The 19,437-nt window shown below is 46.8% G+C and overlaps 1 protein-coding gene and 1 long non-coding RNA gene across 8 annotated transcripts in view; one reads left to right on the top strand and one right to left on the bottom strand.

The window, feature by feature from the left end:
• FAF1 (Fas associated factor 1) overlaps window positions 1-8,664 on the top strand; it is a 523,525-nt gene extending 514,861 nt beyond the window's left edge. For 2 of the 4 annotated variants that reach the window (XM_032160807.2, XM_058443288.1), the window contains exon 19: window positions 2,233-2,491. In XM_032160807.2, the coding sequence (XP_032016698.1) occupies window positions 2,233-2,316 (84 nt within the window). In that variant the 3' untranslated portion in view covers window positions 2,317-2,491. Of the gene's footprint in view, window positions 1-2,232; window positions 2,492-3,319; window positions 4,639-5,339; window positions 5,457-7,914 lie in introns of those variants that run through there. The other 2 variants (XR_009214639.1, XR_009214638.1) reach the window with 2 other exon arrangements.
• LOC131384111 (uncharacterized) overlaps window positions 1-19,437 on the bottom strand; it is a 48,173-nt gene that overhangs the window by 28,122 nt on the left and 614 nt on the right. For 3 of the 4 annotated variants that reach the window (XR_009214643.1, XR_009214640.1, XR_009214642.1), the window contains exon 2: window positions 19,074-19,237. This is a non-coding gene — a long non-coding RNA (uncharacterized LOC131384111). Of the gene's footprint in view, window positions 1-2,626; window positions 2,749-19,073; window positions 19,238-19,437 lie in introns of all 4 variants that reach the window. The other variant, XR_009214641.1, reaches the window with a different exon arrangement.

Below are 19,437 nucleotides of genomic sequence, written 5' to 3'. Positions count from 1 at the left end.
TTGGCTCAGACACTGTACCAGAGGCTGCACCAACATTATTCCATTTAACTATCATCACAACAACCTATGAAGGAGAAACTATGATTCCCATTTTACAGGTGAGAAAACTAGCTCTCAGGTTATATAATTTCTTCAAGGTCTTATTGGTAGGAAGTGACAGACCTAGGATTTGACTCTAGGTTTGCTTCACTCTTTTTAACCTCTGTGCTGTATAGACACTTATTAACCATATGGCTGTAAACAAGTGGTAACCACTTTGAGCTTCAATTTAATCATCTCCACTGTCTTGCATAGTTGTTGTATGGATATGTTGTCTGGCATATAGTAGGCATTCAAGAAATTTTAGTTTCCTCTTTCTCAAATTCCAGCTCTCCCACTCAAAGTGACCAAAGAAAGCCACTTTTCTTGGACGCAACTTTCTCATATGAAAACTGGGTGTGGTTTATGAACCTCTCTAATCTTGCATATGACAACCCCAGCATGGTGCAACTCAGGCCCGATACTTCAGCTTCCCACCCTCTTTTGCTTCCTAGCACACTATTACAATGATGGTTTCTCCCAGCAAACATCATATTTACAAGCCACAAATAACAAAGTAGAAGATGCTGGAAGAGCTCTGGCATATTAATTAAGAACAATATCAGAAACAGCTGGGCAGAAAATGCCAACGAATGAGAAGCAGAAGCAGTGTAGCTCTGTTTGTTGACAGAAGCCAATGAGTATTGTACGTTAATTGGGGAAGTGGGTAAACATTTGCCAGCAGCTTGCCCCTCAGTGCATTGGAAGATAGACAGCAGGCTAGGCCCTTCCCACTCCTTGCCTGTCCATCTGCCCACAACCCAAGAGATACAAATACAGTGTGCTTTGCTCTGAGTTCCTTATAAGCAGAGAGGATTCCAGGGGCGGATGTGTCTTTTTAATGACCCTCCTGAGCATACCAGGTTTCCATCTAGATACAGCTGAAGATAGTTTCCCCTTCCCCTTGCCAGCATGCCTTTGATACTTGGCCTTGGCCCCCAGGGCCTCCGCTTCCCCATATCCCCCACCCCTCCATGGAAGAAGACACCAGAACCATCTTATTAGGAGCAGCTTGAGTTAAGCAGAAGATAAGATTGCCTGCCTCAGGTGCTGCAGTCAGGCCCAGAGCAGCAGAGCAGCAGCCTCAGCCTGACTAGAGATTGCTTGCCCTCTCATCACACACTTGGAGTTGCCCATTTATCTGTGTGTCCACCATCTTTACAGTTGCTCTCACACACAGCAGCCATTATGGAACACCTGTTCTGGGCAAGACACTTTGCTAATTATATATTTTTTCTCATTTAATTCTCACAATGAGTCCTGCAATGTTGATACTAACTCCAAAGCCACAAAGCTGATAGCCGACACAGCTGTAATTTAAACTAGAGTCTTTCTAATTCCAAAGCCTGTGTCCTTTCCACTAAACCAATATTACTCAACTTTTAAACATTATGACCTCTTTTGATAAACAGGAAAGTTTTGTTTCTTCTCTCACTCGCAGATTCAGAAGACCTTCATGTCCCATCCCTACCCCTTGCCTAGGAGGGCATAAACCTAATTTAGGATCCCTGTATGATTAACGTATCCCACTGAGCCAAGATTTTGTCTAGCTTGACTTTCAATAGTTCATATTACAAAATTATGATTTTTTTAATTTTTAAGATATAAAGTTTTATTATGACATTGACTCTTTTTTTTCCGAACTAAATATACCATCAACAAGGATATGATATGCCTCCCCTCACCAGGGGAGATATTCATCATTGGGCATGGTGGAATGGCCATTCTACAGTTTATAATGTAGTTCTAAGAGGAAGATCAGCCCCAAAGGCTTAGCTGTAGTCCCACCAAGCAGAAAAGTCCCTCCCCTCTATTAGGGGCTAACCAAGCAGAGGTCCCTAGGAATGCCAGTCAGTTGTTAACCAGCACCTTTCCCAAGGGCCCCCTGTTCTGCCGGCCAGGCGGAGCTGTGCAGGAAAGGTACCTCCCCCAAACTCAACTACGAGATTTGATTTTCCTGAGCCCTGGTTTCCTCACTTGTAAAATGAGAATAACACCTGCCTTGCAGGTTATTTTGAAGATCAACTAAGATACTGTGAGACTCTTCATGCCAGTGCATAGTTTCAGAATCAGTGTGCATAGATAAAATGAAGGCCATGTAGAGAATATAGTGCTTGTTTCACTCTTTTGAATATGTGTTCTTCATCTTTTTAGGTAACTCAACTGGACCCAAATAAATCATTATTGGAGGTAAAGTTGTTCCCTCAAGAAACCCTTTTCCTTGAAGCAAAAGAGTAAACACGGCCCAGCGGTGGAACCAGCCATTCCTTGACAAGCCAGCAGCCTGCGTCAGGAGAAGGGCTCCTCGCCAACCCACCCACACGCTCGTCTCACTCAATTCAGTGTCACACTTCTGCCTCTTGCAAAATTGCTGGAAAAAGTAATAATAAATATAGCTACTTAAGATTTCCCATCCATGAGTATATATTCCCAACCCTTATTACAGAGAATTACAACTCTGCCACCCTCCCCTACCCCCTGTACTTCACCCTCCTTCAATGACGAATGCATTGTTCAAGTGTGAGTGATCACTAAATAGAATTTTTACCTCTCCAGTGCCCATCTTTTCCCCACAGTGTCTAGGACAGTTCTGTCTGTTCTGTGACACCAGGATGCTGTATATTTGATATATGTCTCTTTATTTTCATGACTGAATTTCTACTTCATCACCTAATTTTAAGGGGCAGAGGGAAAAAAAGTCAAATGAGACATTGTCGGCATGGAGATTAAACATTGTAGGAAAAAAGTATACCATTTTTGTTAGTACTTTCTGATGGCTTTACTAAGATGGAAGGTTTTGTTTGAGGACTGAATTTGACATATATGCAAGATATTTATTTACTGCTGCTGCCTTGGGTCTCCAGATCCTACCTAGGAGGTATTTGCTGTTCCACTGCAGCATAGGGAAACTGTTCAAGCACACAGTGTGAATGTTGAGATCACGTGCAGAGAGGCCAGTACCAAAACTTCAGTATCTGGCCCAGTGGCAAGAGGCTACTGTTAGGTTTGCATTTGGGCAGTTAGAACCTCACAGATACCAGCCCCCAAGTTGCTAGTCCATCAGTGTAAACTGAACACAATTCTCTCTTGCTTGCTTTCTCTCTCTCTACTCCCTCACACATTTGGACCTTGTCACTTGGTGTTTAAGCACCTTGTCTATCAACAAAATCTGATCAGCAGCCCCATGGACTCTCCTGTAATAAGGAACTTACTCTACTATTTTATTCTTTTAATGTTTTAGTATTTGATATTGGACTCAAATGAAAGGAATCTCATTCTGTGGCTGAAAAATCAGACTTCATATGTTGAAGAGAGCAAACTTGGGGACTCAACTCAGAAGACATGTGTTGCCTGAAACCTGCATATAATAATTTTTGATTTGATTTAGTAAGTGTGGATTTTTCTTAATCTACAGATTTGGGTTTTGGGGTTTAGATCATGGGAACACCGTTTATACCTTCACAGCCAGTGATTTATTTTTAGTCTTGAAATATTTCTCCATATCTGTTTTTATGTCACCTGTGGGTTTTATCCTAGGGGTTAGGATGCTGATTTTAACATTTTGTACTTGTCCAAAAAAGAGTTCAAGTGCTGGGTTTGTTCCCCAGCCTCGGCCAAGGGGTTCTCAGAAGACTCTAACCAAAGCTGGAGATAGGCCTGCTCATTTTCCTTCTGCCCAGAAGTGGATGTTGGCTAGGAAAATTACACCTTGTGTCTTCTCTGATGCTCCAACCAGGGACCTCTCCAGATTACTATCTAGCATAGACTAGTGCTACATCTGCCTAGGTATGGGCTTTCTCTGGCACCAGGGGTCTCTCTAGGGAGGCCGAGAGACCCATGGGTCTCCCTTCGGGGGGGTGTTCAGGGGAGTTCAAACTGAACACTTCTCTCCAGCTCTATTCCTGTCTTCCTAATCTAATGGCTCTACGAGATAGTCATTTCCAGTGCTACAGATGCACCAGGGCACCACCTCTTTTTTTTCTACGTAGACCTTGCTCTGTAGCTGCTGTGAAGAAGCTGCAGCCCTGAACTCAGGTCATACTCAGGAACAGCAGCAGGGGTGTGGATGGGGCTTGAGGGAAGGTACTCTGAATTCATCTTCATGTTTAACCTGTTCCATCTGACTTGGGTTTCTTCATTATATTGTTCCCTCCCACTCACCTTCACTTCTGTATTACAACAATATAGACTATACTCTAAAGCCAATTTCATGGAAGTTATTAAATGCTACTTGAATGTGTGTGAAGTTGACACAACCTTTTTCAACCTGCCTTGGAAAGTTCTTCTGGCCTACTCAGCCCCATGATTTCCTATGCTCTAGGACTCATAACTGGGAAAGGCCTCAGCTAATTGTCACTGTTCACTCAGGACATGATGGTCTACTAAGCTTCAGACAAAAGGCCAAAGCAATTTTATACCTTTTCATACAAGCAGAGCATTAAAATGACTTCCTATCACCGCAGAAATAGCAGTGTCCTCTGCAGTTCTTCCTCCTACCATTAGGCTTCCTTGGGCTTTATATCCCAGCCTCCAGGCCCAGTAAGTGAATCAATCTGAATATTTGCTCGGCATTCTTATGCCCAACTATTGACAGTGAAGCTCCAGGACTCTGTCCTTCCCCATTCCAGTTTACTCCCTTGTGTTCTTGGACTGCTGGATGTGCAGTTGCAGCATTAGTTTGAAAGTTAAAGGAAGTGTTGCCAATTTCCCATTGCCTTTAAGAAGGTGCAGGGATTTTTTTGGAGGTTTCTGGTTTGGGATGTTGCCATTCTCTGGCACTACTAGTTTTATAGCACACACAGATGTTCATCTCTGAATTGTAAGCATCCAGAATCAACGTTGAACGAGAGCATCTTTTATGGAATCTATCTTTTTAACATAAGAGAGTAAGATTTAGGCTTTTATAGATTTTACTGGCTGCTTACATTAGAAACATATTAGTCACATAATAACATCTAAGTGTGTGGTCAGTGGAATAGGTTTTTAAGAGGTGGAGAGTTCTGGCGAATTTCCCCCAAAGTATAGACTTTTCATTTGGATGTGGGAGAGGGTCTTAATTCTCTCCACAACAGCATCACTGATTGACACATTTCTACCCATCCTTCTCTATCCCTTAGCCATCCAATCCTGGGTGCCCACAGGTGGATGGGACTTGGAGTCTTTAGTTCAGTCCAGGAGTAACTCATATAGGCATTGCACATTATAGTCTGTGTAACCCTTTCACCTGTATTTTCTCTTTTGATCCTTTTTAACATTCTTAGAGGAAGAGAGATCTTCACATACATATAACCACAGCCACATACACACACATTCCAGAGACTTCAGTGTCTTCCAAGTTGAACCTCTCTTCTGCCACTTAGTAGCTGTGTAACCTTAAGGTAAGTAACCTCTCTGAACCTCAGTGTCCTTACAACATTCTGATAGCACTTTGCAATTGACCACACCTTTCACACTCATCATAATAGTCTACCACTATGAGGGAAGCAGGGCAGAGATGATGATTCATTTCTGCACAAGGGGCTCAGAGGATAGTGGCTTGCCTAAAATCACACAGCATGTCAGTAGAAGAGTCAGGACTTAAAGTGCTAACTCTAATTTTCCACTGCTTGTCTATAAAGAATCTCTAATTTTTTTTTTTTTTTTTTTTTTTTGAGACAGAGTCTTGCTCTGTCGCTCAGGCTGGAGTGCAGTGGCACGATCTTGGCTCACTGCAACCTCCATCTCCTGGGCTCAAGCAATTCTCCTGCCTCAGCCTCTCGAGTAGCTGGGATTACAGGCATGTGCCACCATGGCCAGCTAATTTTTGTATTTTTAGTAGAGACAGGGTTTCACCATGTTGACCAGGCTGGTCTAGAACTCCTGACCTCAGGTAATCCGCCCACCTCGGCCTCCCAAAGTGCCAGGATTACAGGCGTGAGCCACCGTGCCCGGCCAAGAATCTCTAAATTTTATATTCAAGAACAGATCTTGGAATCCTCTACAGTTGTACATAAAAAGTTAAACGTCACTTTGGGAGGCAAAGGCAGGAGGATTGCTTGAGGCCAGGAGTTCAAGACCAGCCCTGACCACATACCAAGACCCTGTCTCTAAAAAATAAATAAATAATAAAACTTTTTAATTAGCCAGGCATACTGGTCCTTGCCTGTAGTCCCAGCTACTGTAGAGGCTGAGGCAGAGTGGTCACTTGAGCCCAGGAGTTCAAGGCTACAGTGAGCCATAATAGTGCAACTGCTACTCTGGCCTAGGCATCAGAGTAAGACCTCATCTCTAAAAAAAAAAAGTTAAACATGTATTTTCCTGGAAAGGGAATCTGTATTCATGAGATTCTCAGTGGGACCTATTGATAAAAAAATTTTAAGAATCACCATTTACATCATTCTATTTGGGGAGAAGAATCTGTCCATTCTTTTTATCAAGCCATATTTTTATCTAAAAGAAACCTCCAGAGGATGAAATACAATCAAGAGACTTTCTTGCCTTGAATATCTCTGCATTTAGTATTTTGTCCTTGTCTCAAATAATCTGCTTTGGAAGGTGACACTTAACCCCAACTGGCCATACAGCTCCTCACTGCTGCATTTTGAAAGAAAGTGTTAATAAAAGAGACATGATCTCCAGTCTTCAGTCTATAAACTCTTTGTACACTGTCTGTTAGTTGGGGTTCTTGGCTCTCAGAGGTGGTATGATGTGTGGTTAAGAACACAGCCTCTGGAACCATGTCGCCTGAGTCTGAGCCACTCCTCCACTTACTAGCAACGTGTCCTTAAGAAGTCATTTCGCATTCACATTCCTGTGCCTCAGCTTTTTAACTATAAATTGAAAATAACAGCACCTGGTTGATAAGGTTTTATGAAGATTAAGTGAATTAATGTGGAGCAGTTAGGAAGCTATTACCAGTTCTGTAAACTGATGGGATTATCATAGGAAGGGAGAGTGGGTGATGGCAGCAGTGAGAAGTGTCTGTTTATGGGCGAGGACACAGAAAATGTGAAAAGTAGACACAGGAAGTCCAGGAGCACTGCTCTAGGACCCATCAGAGAAGGGTCAGAGAGCCCTGCACAATGTCACTGTGTTCCGGGTGTCTACAGAAAAGCCTAGAACATGATGTGAAGAGAGAAGGAGGAGAACGAACTTGCTGAGCACTTACAGTGTGCCCGATACTGTGCTCGGAGCATTACAGACCTCTTTCCTCGTGTAACCTCACAATAACTCTGTGAGATGGTGGTCTTGGCCCTATTTTGAAGAGGGAACAGGCTCAAAGAGGTGAGATGATTTGCCTGAGTTCAACAGCTTGTAAAGAACAGAGCAGAGTTTTGGACCAAGACCTTTGACTCAAAAACGCCTGCTGTGTTTATGACAATACGGTGTCTTCAAGGAAAGTATCATATGTGACTAAGGCATTTTTTTTTTTTTTTTTTTTTTCTGTAAAGACAAGGTCTTGCTCTGTTGCTCAGGCTGGTCTTGAACTTCTAGGCTCAAGCAGTCCTCCCGCCTCAGCCTACCAGTGTTGGGATTACAGGAGTGAACCACCATACCCAGCCTAAGGCGTTGCAATTAATAATGGCAATAATAATAACATTTTTAAAGTATTGGTGGATGCTAAGAGGGGTAGAGTCATATTTTTATAGTAAACTCAGCTCTCCAAAATACTCATTCTTCAAACGGTTCTTAGTGCTACTGTTATATAGAAATGTGTCAGGAGCTAGAATTTAAGCAACACCTTTTAAGTGCATGCAGTGATTTAAGAAGGATCCTGTATATTCTACTTATTTGACATCTTCAAAATCCATTCTCTGCTCCTTCAACCTTCATCCCACTACCTTTTCTTCCCTTCAGACCTTATTGTCTGTCACTTGAGTTATAAAACTACACCCTAGGCCGGCGCGGTGGCTCATGCCTGTAATCCCAGCACTTTGGGAGGCCAAGGCAAGTGGATCGTCTGAGATCGGGAGTTCAAGACCAGCCTGACCAACATGGAGAAACCCCGTCTTTACTGAAAATACAAAATTAGCTGGGCATGATGGTGCATGCCTCAAATCCCAGCTACTCAGGAGGCTGAAGCAGAAGAGTCGCTTGAACCCGGGAGGCGGAGGTTGCGGTGAGCTGAGATCATGCCATTGCACTCCAGCCTGGGTAACAAGAGTGAAACTCCATCTTAAAAAACAAAAAAAAACAAAACAAAAAAAAGAACTGCACCCTAATTGATCTCCCTTTCTCCAGTCCCTTCTATTATAGACTGGTCACCACACAACTGCCAAAAAGAGCTTTCTAAAACACCTGCTTCACTGTGTCACACCCTGCTTTGATCCTCTCAAAGGCTTCCTGTTGCCCTCCAAATAAAATCTAAACTCTTGGCTTGGATTTAAAACTCTTGTCATCTGGCCCCTACCTCCCTCCCCATCTGTATCTCCAGCCATGCCCTCAACACACACCCTGAGCTACCTGCAGTTTCCTGAAAGTGCCAGTTCTCTGTCATCTCTGGCCTTGCACACTGTGTCCTCTGCCCTAATAGACTCCTACCATCCATCCATCCTTCACTTTCAGTTTATACTTCACTTCCTTCAAGATGCTTTCTTGACCATTGCCACACCCTCCTCACACTCCTCGGGTTAGACACAGGAGTGCTGTGAGTCTTCAGACTTCTTGCTGCCCTTTTCATAGCACTGGATCACTCTGAACTGTAACTCTCAGCTTGCATACTCTTTCTCCCCTAACCCCCAGACTGGGACCCCCGCAAAGGGCCTGAGTCACTTCATATTCCTGAAGCCTAGTAAAATGGCTAGTACATAATAAGCACACAGTAAGTTTGGATTTATTAACTGAATTTATAGAAATAAATAATGGCATCCATGTACTAATTAGATGTCCACTTCCATCTCTAGCATCCAACTCGTGGGAACATTGAGAGGGCAGAGACCAGATCTTAATCATCTGTTTATTTCCAGAGTCAGCCCAGGGTCTGGCACATAACAGTCACACACCCAATGGTTACTGAACTGTTAATTAATTGGAGCTGAAGCAAAACCAACTGGAGCTGCTGAGGAAAGAAAAAGAGTAAAGGAATTGGTTTTGAGTACCTAGGTAAGCCCAGCACCAATGCTAGGGCCTTAATATACTCTGTCCTCCCATGCCATTCTCAGAATTATTCTGTGATGTTGGTACTATTATTATCCTTACTTTACAGCTAAGAAAACATTCAGAGAGATTGTGTCACTTGTCTCAGAGACACAGGTAGTAGGGAGAGGAGCTGCGCTTCTACTCTGGATCTGTGCCCAAAGCTCATGCTTGCTCTTTTCCCTCATTTGATGAGGTCCCCGTTCCTGAGATGCTTCAGTGTTGGAACTTCTAACCCACAGAGAGTAGAGTATAATAAAAATCCTCACACACTCCCACCCCCCTTGCTTTCTAGGATACTGTACTGCCCTCATTTTCCTCTCACCCCTCTGAAAGATCCTTCTCTGTCTCTTATGTAGGGTTTTCTGCCTGCCTATTAAACGTCAGCAGCCCCTGAGTTCCTTCCTCAGTTCGCTGCTCTTCTCTTAAACTCTCCTTAGATAAGAGGCAATTTGTACTTTGATTTTGCGTAAGGTCTAAACTCCATGAGAGTAGGGTCAATCTGACTTGTCTTATCCTCATCACAGGTCTGACCCTGCATAGGTGCTTGATAAGTACCTATTGATAATATAGTGAACACTTATATCATGTTTATTGTATGCCGGTCACTATGAGATTTATTTGTTTTAACTCGTTTACTCCTCACAACAACCGTATAAAGTAGGAGCTATTATCCTCACCTTATTTGTGAGCAAGCTGAGGCACAAGAGGTAATTTGCCTACATTCACAAAGCTAGTAAACGAAGGATCCAGGATTCAAGCACAGGCAGTTTGGCTCCAGAGTTCAGGCTAGCACTATACTTCACTATTTCTCCAGGAAGGCTCCCCAACCCCCAGGACAAGTCAAAGTCCTCTTCTAGTCCCTTTCTTTGCCCCTAGCAGAGCAGTTATCACATTATTGTGATTACCTGTACACAAGTCTCCCTCTCTGGACCCTGACAGGTCCATCTTCCCAGGACCTGACACAGGGCACAGACAATAAGTGTTACATGAATGAATGAACTCCAAAACTACCCTATGAGGTGGATCATACCATACCTGTTTCATACATTGATAAACTGAGGCTTAGAGCAGTTAAGTCATTTGCCCAAAGTCTCATAACTACTATATGACATATCCATGACCCGTGATTGAGCCTGTCTATCTCCAAAGCAAATATTTTTCCCACCATGCATTTCTGGCAGACCAGCATTTGATTTAAGTACTACTTAAGTACCTTTGCCTTATGGAGAGCAGGTTAGCTTTGACTCATCCATTCATTGTTGTCTTTAAACACCAGATCATCAGCCTCTACCTTTGACCCAAAACTTCCAAGCTGGAGTGGGTTGGGGCCACCAATTTCAGGGTGGTGCTAGAAGAGTTCCAGGAGCTGTGGGAACCCAGAGGAGGTCCCCAGTCTGGGCTGTCAGAAAGGCTTCTGGGAATAGGTAAACCCCATCTGGGAGCCTGGTAGTCTGAGATCCCGGAATTAGAAAAAGGAGGCATCCTACAGGATCAGAATGGAGCTTGCCCTTCTGGGATCAGATCTCCAGGCTCCTGGAAATGTTACCTGCCTTACACACTGGTAACATTTGTATAGGACTTCTGAGGAGACAACAAGGAGAGTCTTACTGAAACTTTTCTCTGATTTGGGGGTCAGGTGGAAGCACAGGTAAGGGGAACCAGGTGGGCAGTCAGGAACTTTGGTATATTCCCAGAGATGGGCACCAAGGGCTCAGCTGAGCATCTCACACGAGAATCATAATCTTCCTAACTGTGTTTACATAGTCCTTGTCTCATTTCAGATCATTTCCAAATGCAGTAGGTCTACCTTTCCTCATTCTATAGATGGAGAAACAGGCTCAGAGCAGTGAAGTGACTTGCCACAGCCTCCATTCTGGCATGCCTTTAACCATAGCAAGCATCAATGAGGAACTAGTTTGTGCAGCTATCACTTGCATGCCTTGGTTTCTTCCAGCTGTGCATTTTATGCATCTTTTACATGTTGCAGGAGGTCACGGGCTCAGAGAGAAGAACACATTCTCTGCAATAAAAGTGTCACTGTGTCATGGGGGCATGGAGCCCAGCCCCTGCCTTTGGGGAGCCCCACTAGAAGCCAGCAGTGCTAGGGTGTGCTCCAAAGAGTGGAGGCCCTGAGAAGAGATGGGGTGAAGGGGGGCAGGTACACTTCCCATAGAGGCTTGGGGCAGGCCCGGGGCTGTGTTGCTCCCTGTTTGCTGGGGCAGCACCACTTTGTGCCTTGTGGCAAACAGGTTCTGGTTAATGGAGCTTCTGGAGAGGGTGGTAAGTGGAGTGGACGAAGTGACCTAGGGAAGGAGATGGCCCAGAATCTCTCTGGGATCTTGAGCATCCCAGGCCAGTAAAGGGTCTGGGCCATGCAAATCTGCCAGAATTCTGGTTCTGAAGGGAGTTTTAAGATTATGGTTCAAAATCAGAGGCACCTGAGAAGGCACCTCCTATTGCCGGCTCCCAGCTCCCCAGTCTTCCTTCTCATGAAGGCAGAAGGGTGCTGAGAAGGGAACTGTTCCTCTCTGGACTGAAGGCAGGGAGGGATTCACTCATTCAGTAACTGCCTAATAAATAATAGCCAGCACTTCTTGAGTGTTTGCTTTATGTCAGGCACTGAGAAGGACTTTACATGAATTGCATTATTGAATCCTCACAATGACCCAATGAAAGTTTTGCTTCTACCCCATGTTACATGTAATAAATGCAGGACTCCAGCCCAGCTCAGTTTCCACACTAGTAGCCCTGCTCAGCCCAGGCCCTGTGACCAGAGGTGCTGAGGACACTTGAAGGGGCTGTCAAACATTTGACTGGCAGTGAGAACACAGGGTAGTCCATCCTGGGGGGTAAAGGAGGCTGTAGGTGCACAGAAGGGAGTGAAGAAGCCCCTAAAGAAAGAGGCTTCTTTCAAACAGCGAAGGAAATGCTCCCTTCCTTGTGCCTCAACCCCCGGGGCCAGTTCAGGGAACTGGGAGGGAAAGGGGCCTCAATCCCACCACTTCCAAGTCTCCAACCAGCTCTCTCCTGAAGACCCAAAGAACAGTTCTCACCCCTCCCCCCACTGGCTGTACGCCTCTGGGAAAGTCACCTGCTCTCTATACCTCAGTTTCCTCTGGTATAAATCAGAGGTAAAGATGGGTAACTGTGTGGCTTCGGAGAGGGTAGAATGCAGAGGTGCTTGGAGAGTTTGCGGAGTCAGTGTGTGCCTATTGTGCCTTTGACAAGATCTCTGAGGCTGGGTCGTAAAGGGTGAGTAGAAGTTCTCCAGGTAACTGACTGGCTTGGGACTGGGAATCTGTAGGAGGCAGGCATATGTGCATCAGTGCCACAGCAAGCCTGGAGTCCTTACCGCCCAGCGCAGCAGGCTGTCTGCTTGTGAACCAGCTCCTCCACCCCGACCCTGCCAGGAAAGAGTTATGTTGGGCTGTGCACCAACTAGTATCGAGCTTCAAGTTGAAGAAGGATGGGCCAGGCAGGCCCTGAGCCAGTCAGGTAGCTAGAAACTCCCTAGTCCACACACAGCCTAGGAGACTGCATCTCAGCAGGAAATGTGAGGGGTGGGGGAAGAAGTCCGGCTTTCTCTCTTTATTTGAGGGAAAGCCGCCAACAGGGGTGTGTATGTGTGTGTGTGTATTAGGCTTCCCCCTCCCAGACCTGTTCCCCTTATCTCCAGTTTGGTGGGTGACCCAAAGGTTACAGACTGGGAATAGGCTGGGAGTACCGGTGACCCGAAGGTCACAGGCTGGGAATAGGCTGGGAGTACCTGGCTGCCGAAGGTCACTCGCCACACTACGGAGGGAGGGAGTCTGGACTCAAACCCAGGCTGACCCGGCCCAGGAACCAGCTCGAATGCCCCTCCTCTCTCCAGTCTCCTTTCTCCACATGTAGTGGCCTGGCTGCTCTGTCCTCCAGGCAGTCTGACTCCGGCGTGGCCGGGAGGCGAGCCCAGAAAGGGCTGGCGACTCGCTCACGGTCACACAGAGCGGCGGAAGCTCCGTATCTGGATAGCTCATCAGCCCCGGAGCCGATTCTCGGAATCGCTATTTCAAGGGGTCCTCTTGGGAGATGGAAACCAGGAGAAGGATGGCCCAAAGAAGACCACGTAGCCAGTGCACACCATCCGCAATGTCCCAGGAAGACCTGCAAATCACACTCTACAGCCTCATCCCTCCCTCTTCCTGGTCATTTCCGGGTCCTTCCAAACTCAGCTGGGTGGGAAAACTGTAAAAACTAACTTAAAAATTTTTAATGGGAGAGAGGTCACAAAGGCGGCGGGTTCCAAGAGAAATATACTATTATCAGTAACTTTCTTATGCTCCTGTCATAACCTGTTAGACGCTGTAGTGGGTGAAAAGATTCCATTCACAATAGCTACATAAAATATGGAAGGGAGGATATATGTTTAAGAAACAGAATTGTTGAGAAAAAATGACAGCAGTTACCAAGATACATGAAAGTCATGATAACGTCACACCAAGTCCTAGATGGAAATGTCTCACATTGTGAAGATGCATAATCTCCCTCAAATTAATTTCTAAAGGTACTTCAATTCCCCCCCCAATATTTTTTACTTTTTTGGAAGTAGCTTTAAAATTCCTAAAATATTTATTCAGAAGCCTGTATTTTGAAAATAGCCATGAGAATGTGGAAAAAAGAAAAATCAGAAGGATGACTTGCCCTCCCAGATACTACAGAACTACAATAATTAAAATAGTGAGGCTGGTGCAAGAAGAGTAAACAGCTCCCTTGAAGAGAATATGCTGAGATCAACCTACAGCCATCTGAGAATTTGGTATATAGTATATGGTCAGTAGGGGAAAGGGTTCATTGAAGAGTGCTGTGATAAATGGCTAATTATTGGGGAAAATGAAGCTGCAAACCACACCTTCCATCAAAATTAATTTCCAATAAACTAAAGATGTAAATAATGAAAAAAGAGCTAATACAAATATAGGCCAATGCTTGTAGACGGTTGGATTTGAGAAATACTTACATATACAACTGTAAATAGAATCTACAAAAAATATATAAACTTTGGTCTACATAAACGTTTTAAAACTCCAGCGTTACAACAGCAAGACAGCCAGAAAAAAGTGAGGAAATGCAGCACATGTTACAGACAGAAGATACTATTGTCCTTGATATATAAACTACTATTACAAATTAAGGAAAGTAGAAGCTCTATGATTGAAAAATAAGCAAATGATGTATATAAATAATTTTTAAAACAACTTAACTGACCGATCCATGTAGGAAAAAGTGAGGAATAGCTAAGGAAATGCAAATTATAACAATGATATAGTATTTTTCTTGTTTAAAGTGACAAAGATTTAAAAGATCAGCACGGCGTGCTTGCATTGAGTGTGTTCATTGATACCTTTCCTGTGGGCTATTTGATAGCTATCAAAAGCCTTTAAAAAATGTAAAAAGCCTCTGGCCGATCAATCTTATTTTTAGGAATTTATCCTAGGTAAATAATTAGGCAAATTCACAAAGGATGTTTGTGGTAGCAATATTTATTAGAGCAAAAACGGGAAACAAAATACCTATTAACAGGGAAATGGCCAAAGAAAGATGGATCCATGCAATGGAACATTAAACAATCATTTAAAAGGTTATATAGATAGATTAATATTAAAATCCTTATATTTGTAAACAAAAACCAAGTACTGTAAAGTATATTTTTGTCAGTGTGGGTACACAGGAAAAAAATTAGCAAAATTCACCAAATATATTTTGCTGAATTTTCTAAAATGTTTTGTAAGACTTTTATTCTATCAGAACAAACAATAACAGTGTTTCCTTTTGGGAAACCTAACCTCTCACGTCAGAGGTCCCTTTCTTGGGGAAGCTTCCCCTCATCCTCCTTCCCCTATTCCCAAGATTAGCTTCTCACTGTGAGGTCATTGATAGGTGACTGTGTCCCCAGTTGGCTAACAAGTTCTGTAAGGGCCCATTATGGTCGATTTGTCTCGGATCCGTAGAGCTTGGCACATACTAGATGCTCAACAAATGCTGTTACATAAACGAATTAATAAGTGAATGAATGAATGACTCCTACTTTCATGTTTCTGTGAATGATCAGTGAACTGAATGGAATCGAACCAAACGGAAGCCCCTAGGTCTGATCCTACCTACCCGGAACGGAAGGTGAGGAGAAAAAAACCTGAGAGTGGGAGTCGGATCTGGATTTCTGTCTTTTTCGAAGTTCGGCAGCACTCTGGCCCCAGGCAAGTTATGTCGCCTTGCTGAACTTTGGCTACCTCGTGTCTGAAACGTGGAACATCGCATCTTCCCCCAAGGACTGCGTGCCAAGCAAGACAGCACACACCAAGTGTTTAGCAGAGTGGCTGTACTCAGTAGGCGCTCACAAATAGAAACGAATAGTGGGGCGGTGAACACCACTCTCCACGCGTTTGTCTCAGGCTTAGATGCTCCCAACCAGAAAATCGTGAGAAGCCTGGCGACACTGGGCAGAGGCCTCCCTTTCGCCTGCCCCACAGACGCGAGGGCTTGATCCAAAGGAGGGCTGCAGCCGCTGGGACTCCGCCTCGGGGGCTCCTGCCGCTCACTCAGCACCAGTGCCCTCGCTCCTCCACCTTCAGTTGGCTGTTTGGCCGGCCTTTAGGTCCAGGGCCCGGGAAGAAGCTGAGCACCAGCGGGTTCCCGGCCAACGGGTGTGGAGGGGTGCACTGGGCCAGGAGCCGGTTCGCAGCGCCCGCCGCGCCAGCACTGTGCAGACAGACCTGGCTTTGGCTGAGGGTACTCCCGGGTTTTATTTTTGCACTGTTACGCACTAATTGTGATATGTGGAACAAGTCATCTCACCTCTCCAAGTCTGTTTTCTCACCTGACAAGTGGAATAATCGGACCTGCCTCGCAGAGAGTGGTGCGACTTCAGTAAGCAACTGTAGGGAAATCGCTGGGCGCCTGGCCCTTAGCTGGAAGAGGGCCTGAGAAACCCGGCGCCACCATAGGAGTTCTTTCTGTCTCCGAAATTATGCCCGGTCCCCAGTCCTGGCATAGATCCGTGGCTATGACCACGGAAAATGACCATTTTAGCGGTGTCAGAGGACGGGGACAGGAAACCAAGCTGCGCGTCTCCCTGTCCACAGAGGGTGTGAGCGGCTGAGGGTCTTAATCAGCATGACTCATGAGTTGATCTGGAGGAAAATGTCGCTACGTGTCTGTGTGTACACGTGCGTGTGTCCACATAGGAACAGGAGAGTCTGTGGTTGTGCGGGAAAACGCGTGTCGGGCAACCCGTGGAGACTCCTTCTCCCAAAGGCACGTTCCCCCTTTCCTCTGCGCCTCATTCCCGGGCGAGAGTTATCAGCCAAACTAACGGAATCCGGCATCGCCAGGGAAGGGATGGGTGCGGGAGGGGCCATTCCGTCCCGGAGCCACCGGTTTGGGGATAATTACTTTTAATGTCAGAAAGATTTAGTTTAATATCATCTCTATTAGGCTGCCGGGAGGGTAATTAAACGGGACGCGTCGCAGCCGGCAAACAGATGGCGTCTGCTTGCTCCGAGGCCGCGGGCAAACAGCGCAAAAGTCAATGCCTCCCGGGTCCTCCACAGGCGCCCCTGGCTCTTTTACTCAGCGCTACACTACTCACCCTCGGCCCCCTTCCCCACGCCGCGCCTCGAGCCGGCTCTGCGCCCTAGGCCGTCAACCCCGGCCTCACCCCAGCGCAGTCCCTTTGGACGCCACCAGTTCCTGGGCGTGGGCGTGGGGGATGGGGCCGGGGGCCAATAGGGATGGGGTGGATTTTCTTGGCTGGGCCCTCTCATCCAGGCCCCCAGCCCCTGGCACAGCAGAGGCGTCAGCAAATGATTCTGAGCTAAGAGTACGCGTGTGAATCTGTGAGGAAGACCGTCTGCTCTCAGCCGCCTGATTTGTCCCGGAAGGCTGTGGCTTTTTCTGCCCAGGGCCCAACCGTAGAAGTAAGACTGGAGCTCCGAGCATAAACCAGGGCATGCGTGCGTGAGGATGTGCTCCTGTCGGCGTGTGCTATCACCGAGGTGGAAATCTGTGGGAGTCTGGGAATGTCACACACCAAGTGGATGTCCCAGGATGCGGACATGCTTATGAGAACACTGTGAGGTCAAACTCACTGAAGGGGTCCCCTTGAACCGGAGGGTAGCATCAGAGTTGAGCCTGGGCCCGGTGGTGCTCTCTGAATGCTGGCATGAGAGTGTGTCCCAAACTTTGCAGAGAGTGGTCACACGCACGTGGGAGGGGGTGTGTCCAAGTGTGAAGCTACACTCAGGTTGGGGAGGGGGTAGACCCTGCTGCCTCAACCTGGGCGTGCTCTTCTAGTGCTGGTGGCTCAGTTGGGCCATGACCTTGCTTTCCCCTCCGACCAACCCGATCCAAATCAGGAGGAACTGGCCCTGGAGCGGCCTGGGAAGCTGGGCAGAGGATTCCTGCCCGGTCGAAGTGTGGGTGAGATGACCTTGGGTTTATTTTGCCTCCCTCCGTAACGGGTTTATTTTGCCTCTCTCCATAACACATTCACTCACATGAACACCCTAACCTCCGGGGAGTGGGAGAAAAGGCTGTGGGTCCCAGACCTGTGGGGATGTGAATGCCAGAAAAGAGGGGCGAGAGAACAGAGAGGTGCCTCCACTAGGGGTGGGCGGATTCTCTCTGGTTGGGCTGTGTTAGATGCCAGGATGCTCCTCCTCCCACTCCTGAGAAAATGAAGTTCCTCACGCATCTGCGGGGCCGCCTCGGGTTCCCGAGTCCTCGTGGCTACACCCTTGGCTTCTGCGGGATCCCCGGTCCGGAATGGGGAAATCTCACGCTGACCTGGCCTCAAGCGCGAAGAAGCATACCTGGGCCACCGCCCCCCCAAAAGCTAGACAGATTTGTATAGTTTATTTCGTTTTCGGTTTAATATAATTTCCCGAAAACTTCGTCCAAAGCAGCTCTGGGAGCAGGCACCTGGCGGCCCCTGCGCGGAATCCGGCGGTCGTGGGCGCTCTTCCCCCCACCCCATGGCTCTCCTCCCCAGCTGCAGCCGGGGCTAGACGTACTTGGCCTCGGAACCTCCAGGTGTTGGAAGGTGGGGTCTGGGTCCTGCGCTCCTAGAGGACATATTCTCCCTGAAGCACTCCCTTATCCTCACTTCACGCGGGAGACTCTCGCGGGGGTTGACACCCTTCTCTCTCCTAAACCCATTCACAGACTCCAGCAAGTGGCATTTTCTGGGAGCGAGTGACCAGGTTTTTATCGCTATCATAGACCTTGTCCGTGTCGGAGCGCCCTCGCGCCGGGGCCTGGTGAACTTTCTGGAAGCTCTCCGCCCGGTCCTCCAGCGCATCACCCCCACCCACTCCTCCCTCCAGCCTCAGCCTCCGGGTGGGCTTCTTCCAGGGCTCTCCCCGGGCGCCAGGTTCTGTGGTCTTCGGGTGGGCGCCTGTTGGTCGCACCGTCCTTCCCCCACCCCCACTCCTGGGCTCAGAAGAGGATAGACTGACAAGGTGCGGCCCAGTAGTCGTGCCAGGCGGGAGGGGCTGCGTCCTGAGGCCGCGACGCCCCGGGCCGAGTCTACGTGCCTAGATTCCCGCCGGCCTGGAGGTTCGAAAGGGCGACGCAGAGACGCACAGTCAAGAGTAGAGGGAGAACGACAGGAACGCTCATTTTCCTCATTATTTAAACGAATTTTCTTTGCTCTGAAGGAGAGAGAGAAAAGTAGAGAACAAAAACGAGAGTGACAGAACATTAGAAATTAGAGGGAAAAACAGAATGAAAAGACACAGAGATAGAATCAGAGCTACAGAAACCGAGGGCGACTCGCCCGAGGACCGCGGCATTAATTCCAGATGTTGCCTTTCAAAAAGGAAACAAAATCTGAAACCTGTTACCTCTTCTGCAGAACGAGCTGTTCCTCAGGGCCGTGACATCAGGACAGGATGAGAATAAGGCGAAAGTTAAAACTGAAAACTGTCCGAGGGGGCCTCCCAGCAGTGACTTTGTCTCTTGCCGGGAAGGTCGGACAGACCGATGCGCGTCCTGAGTTTAAGAGAATCTGCGAAGACACAGAGGCCACTTTTTACTTTCGTTTAGAAAAGAAAATAAAAGGGGGGGGGGGTCTATTTGTTCATTTACAATAACGACAAAAAGAATCCCTCCACCACGGAAAAGAAATCGAGATGCTGAAAAATGAGGAAAAAGCAAAAAGGGGCTGAGGGACGCGAAAGAGGGGCGGGGAGAGGAAAGGCTCAGGGC

This window comes from Hylobates moloch, unplaced genomic scaffold (genome assembly GCF_009828535.3).
Source record: "Hylobates moloch isolate HMO894 unplaced genomic scaffold, HMol_V3 SCAFFOLD_8, whole genome shotgun sequence".
NCBI classification, from domain to species: domain Eukaryota; kingdom Metazoa; phylum Chordata; class Mammalia; order Primates; family Hylobatidae; genus Hylobates; species Hylobates moloch.
The sequence above is the reverse complement of the archived record's forward strand: the minus strand, read 5'-3'. Positions and strand labels throughout refer to the sequence as shown.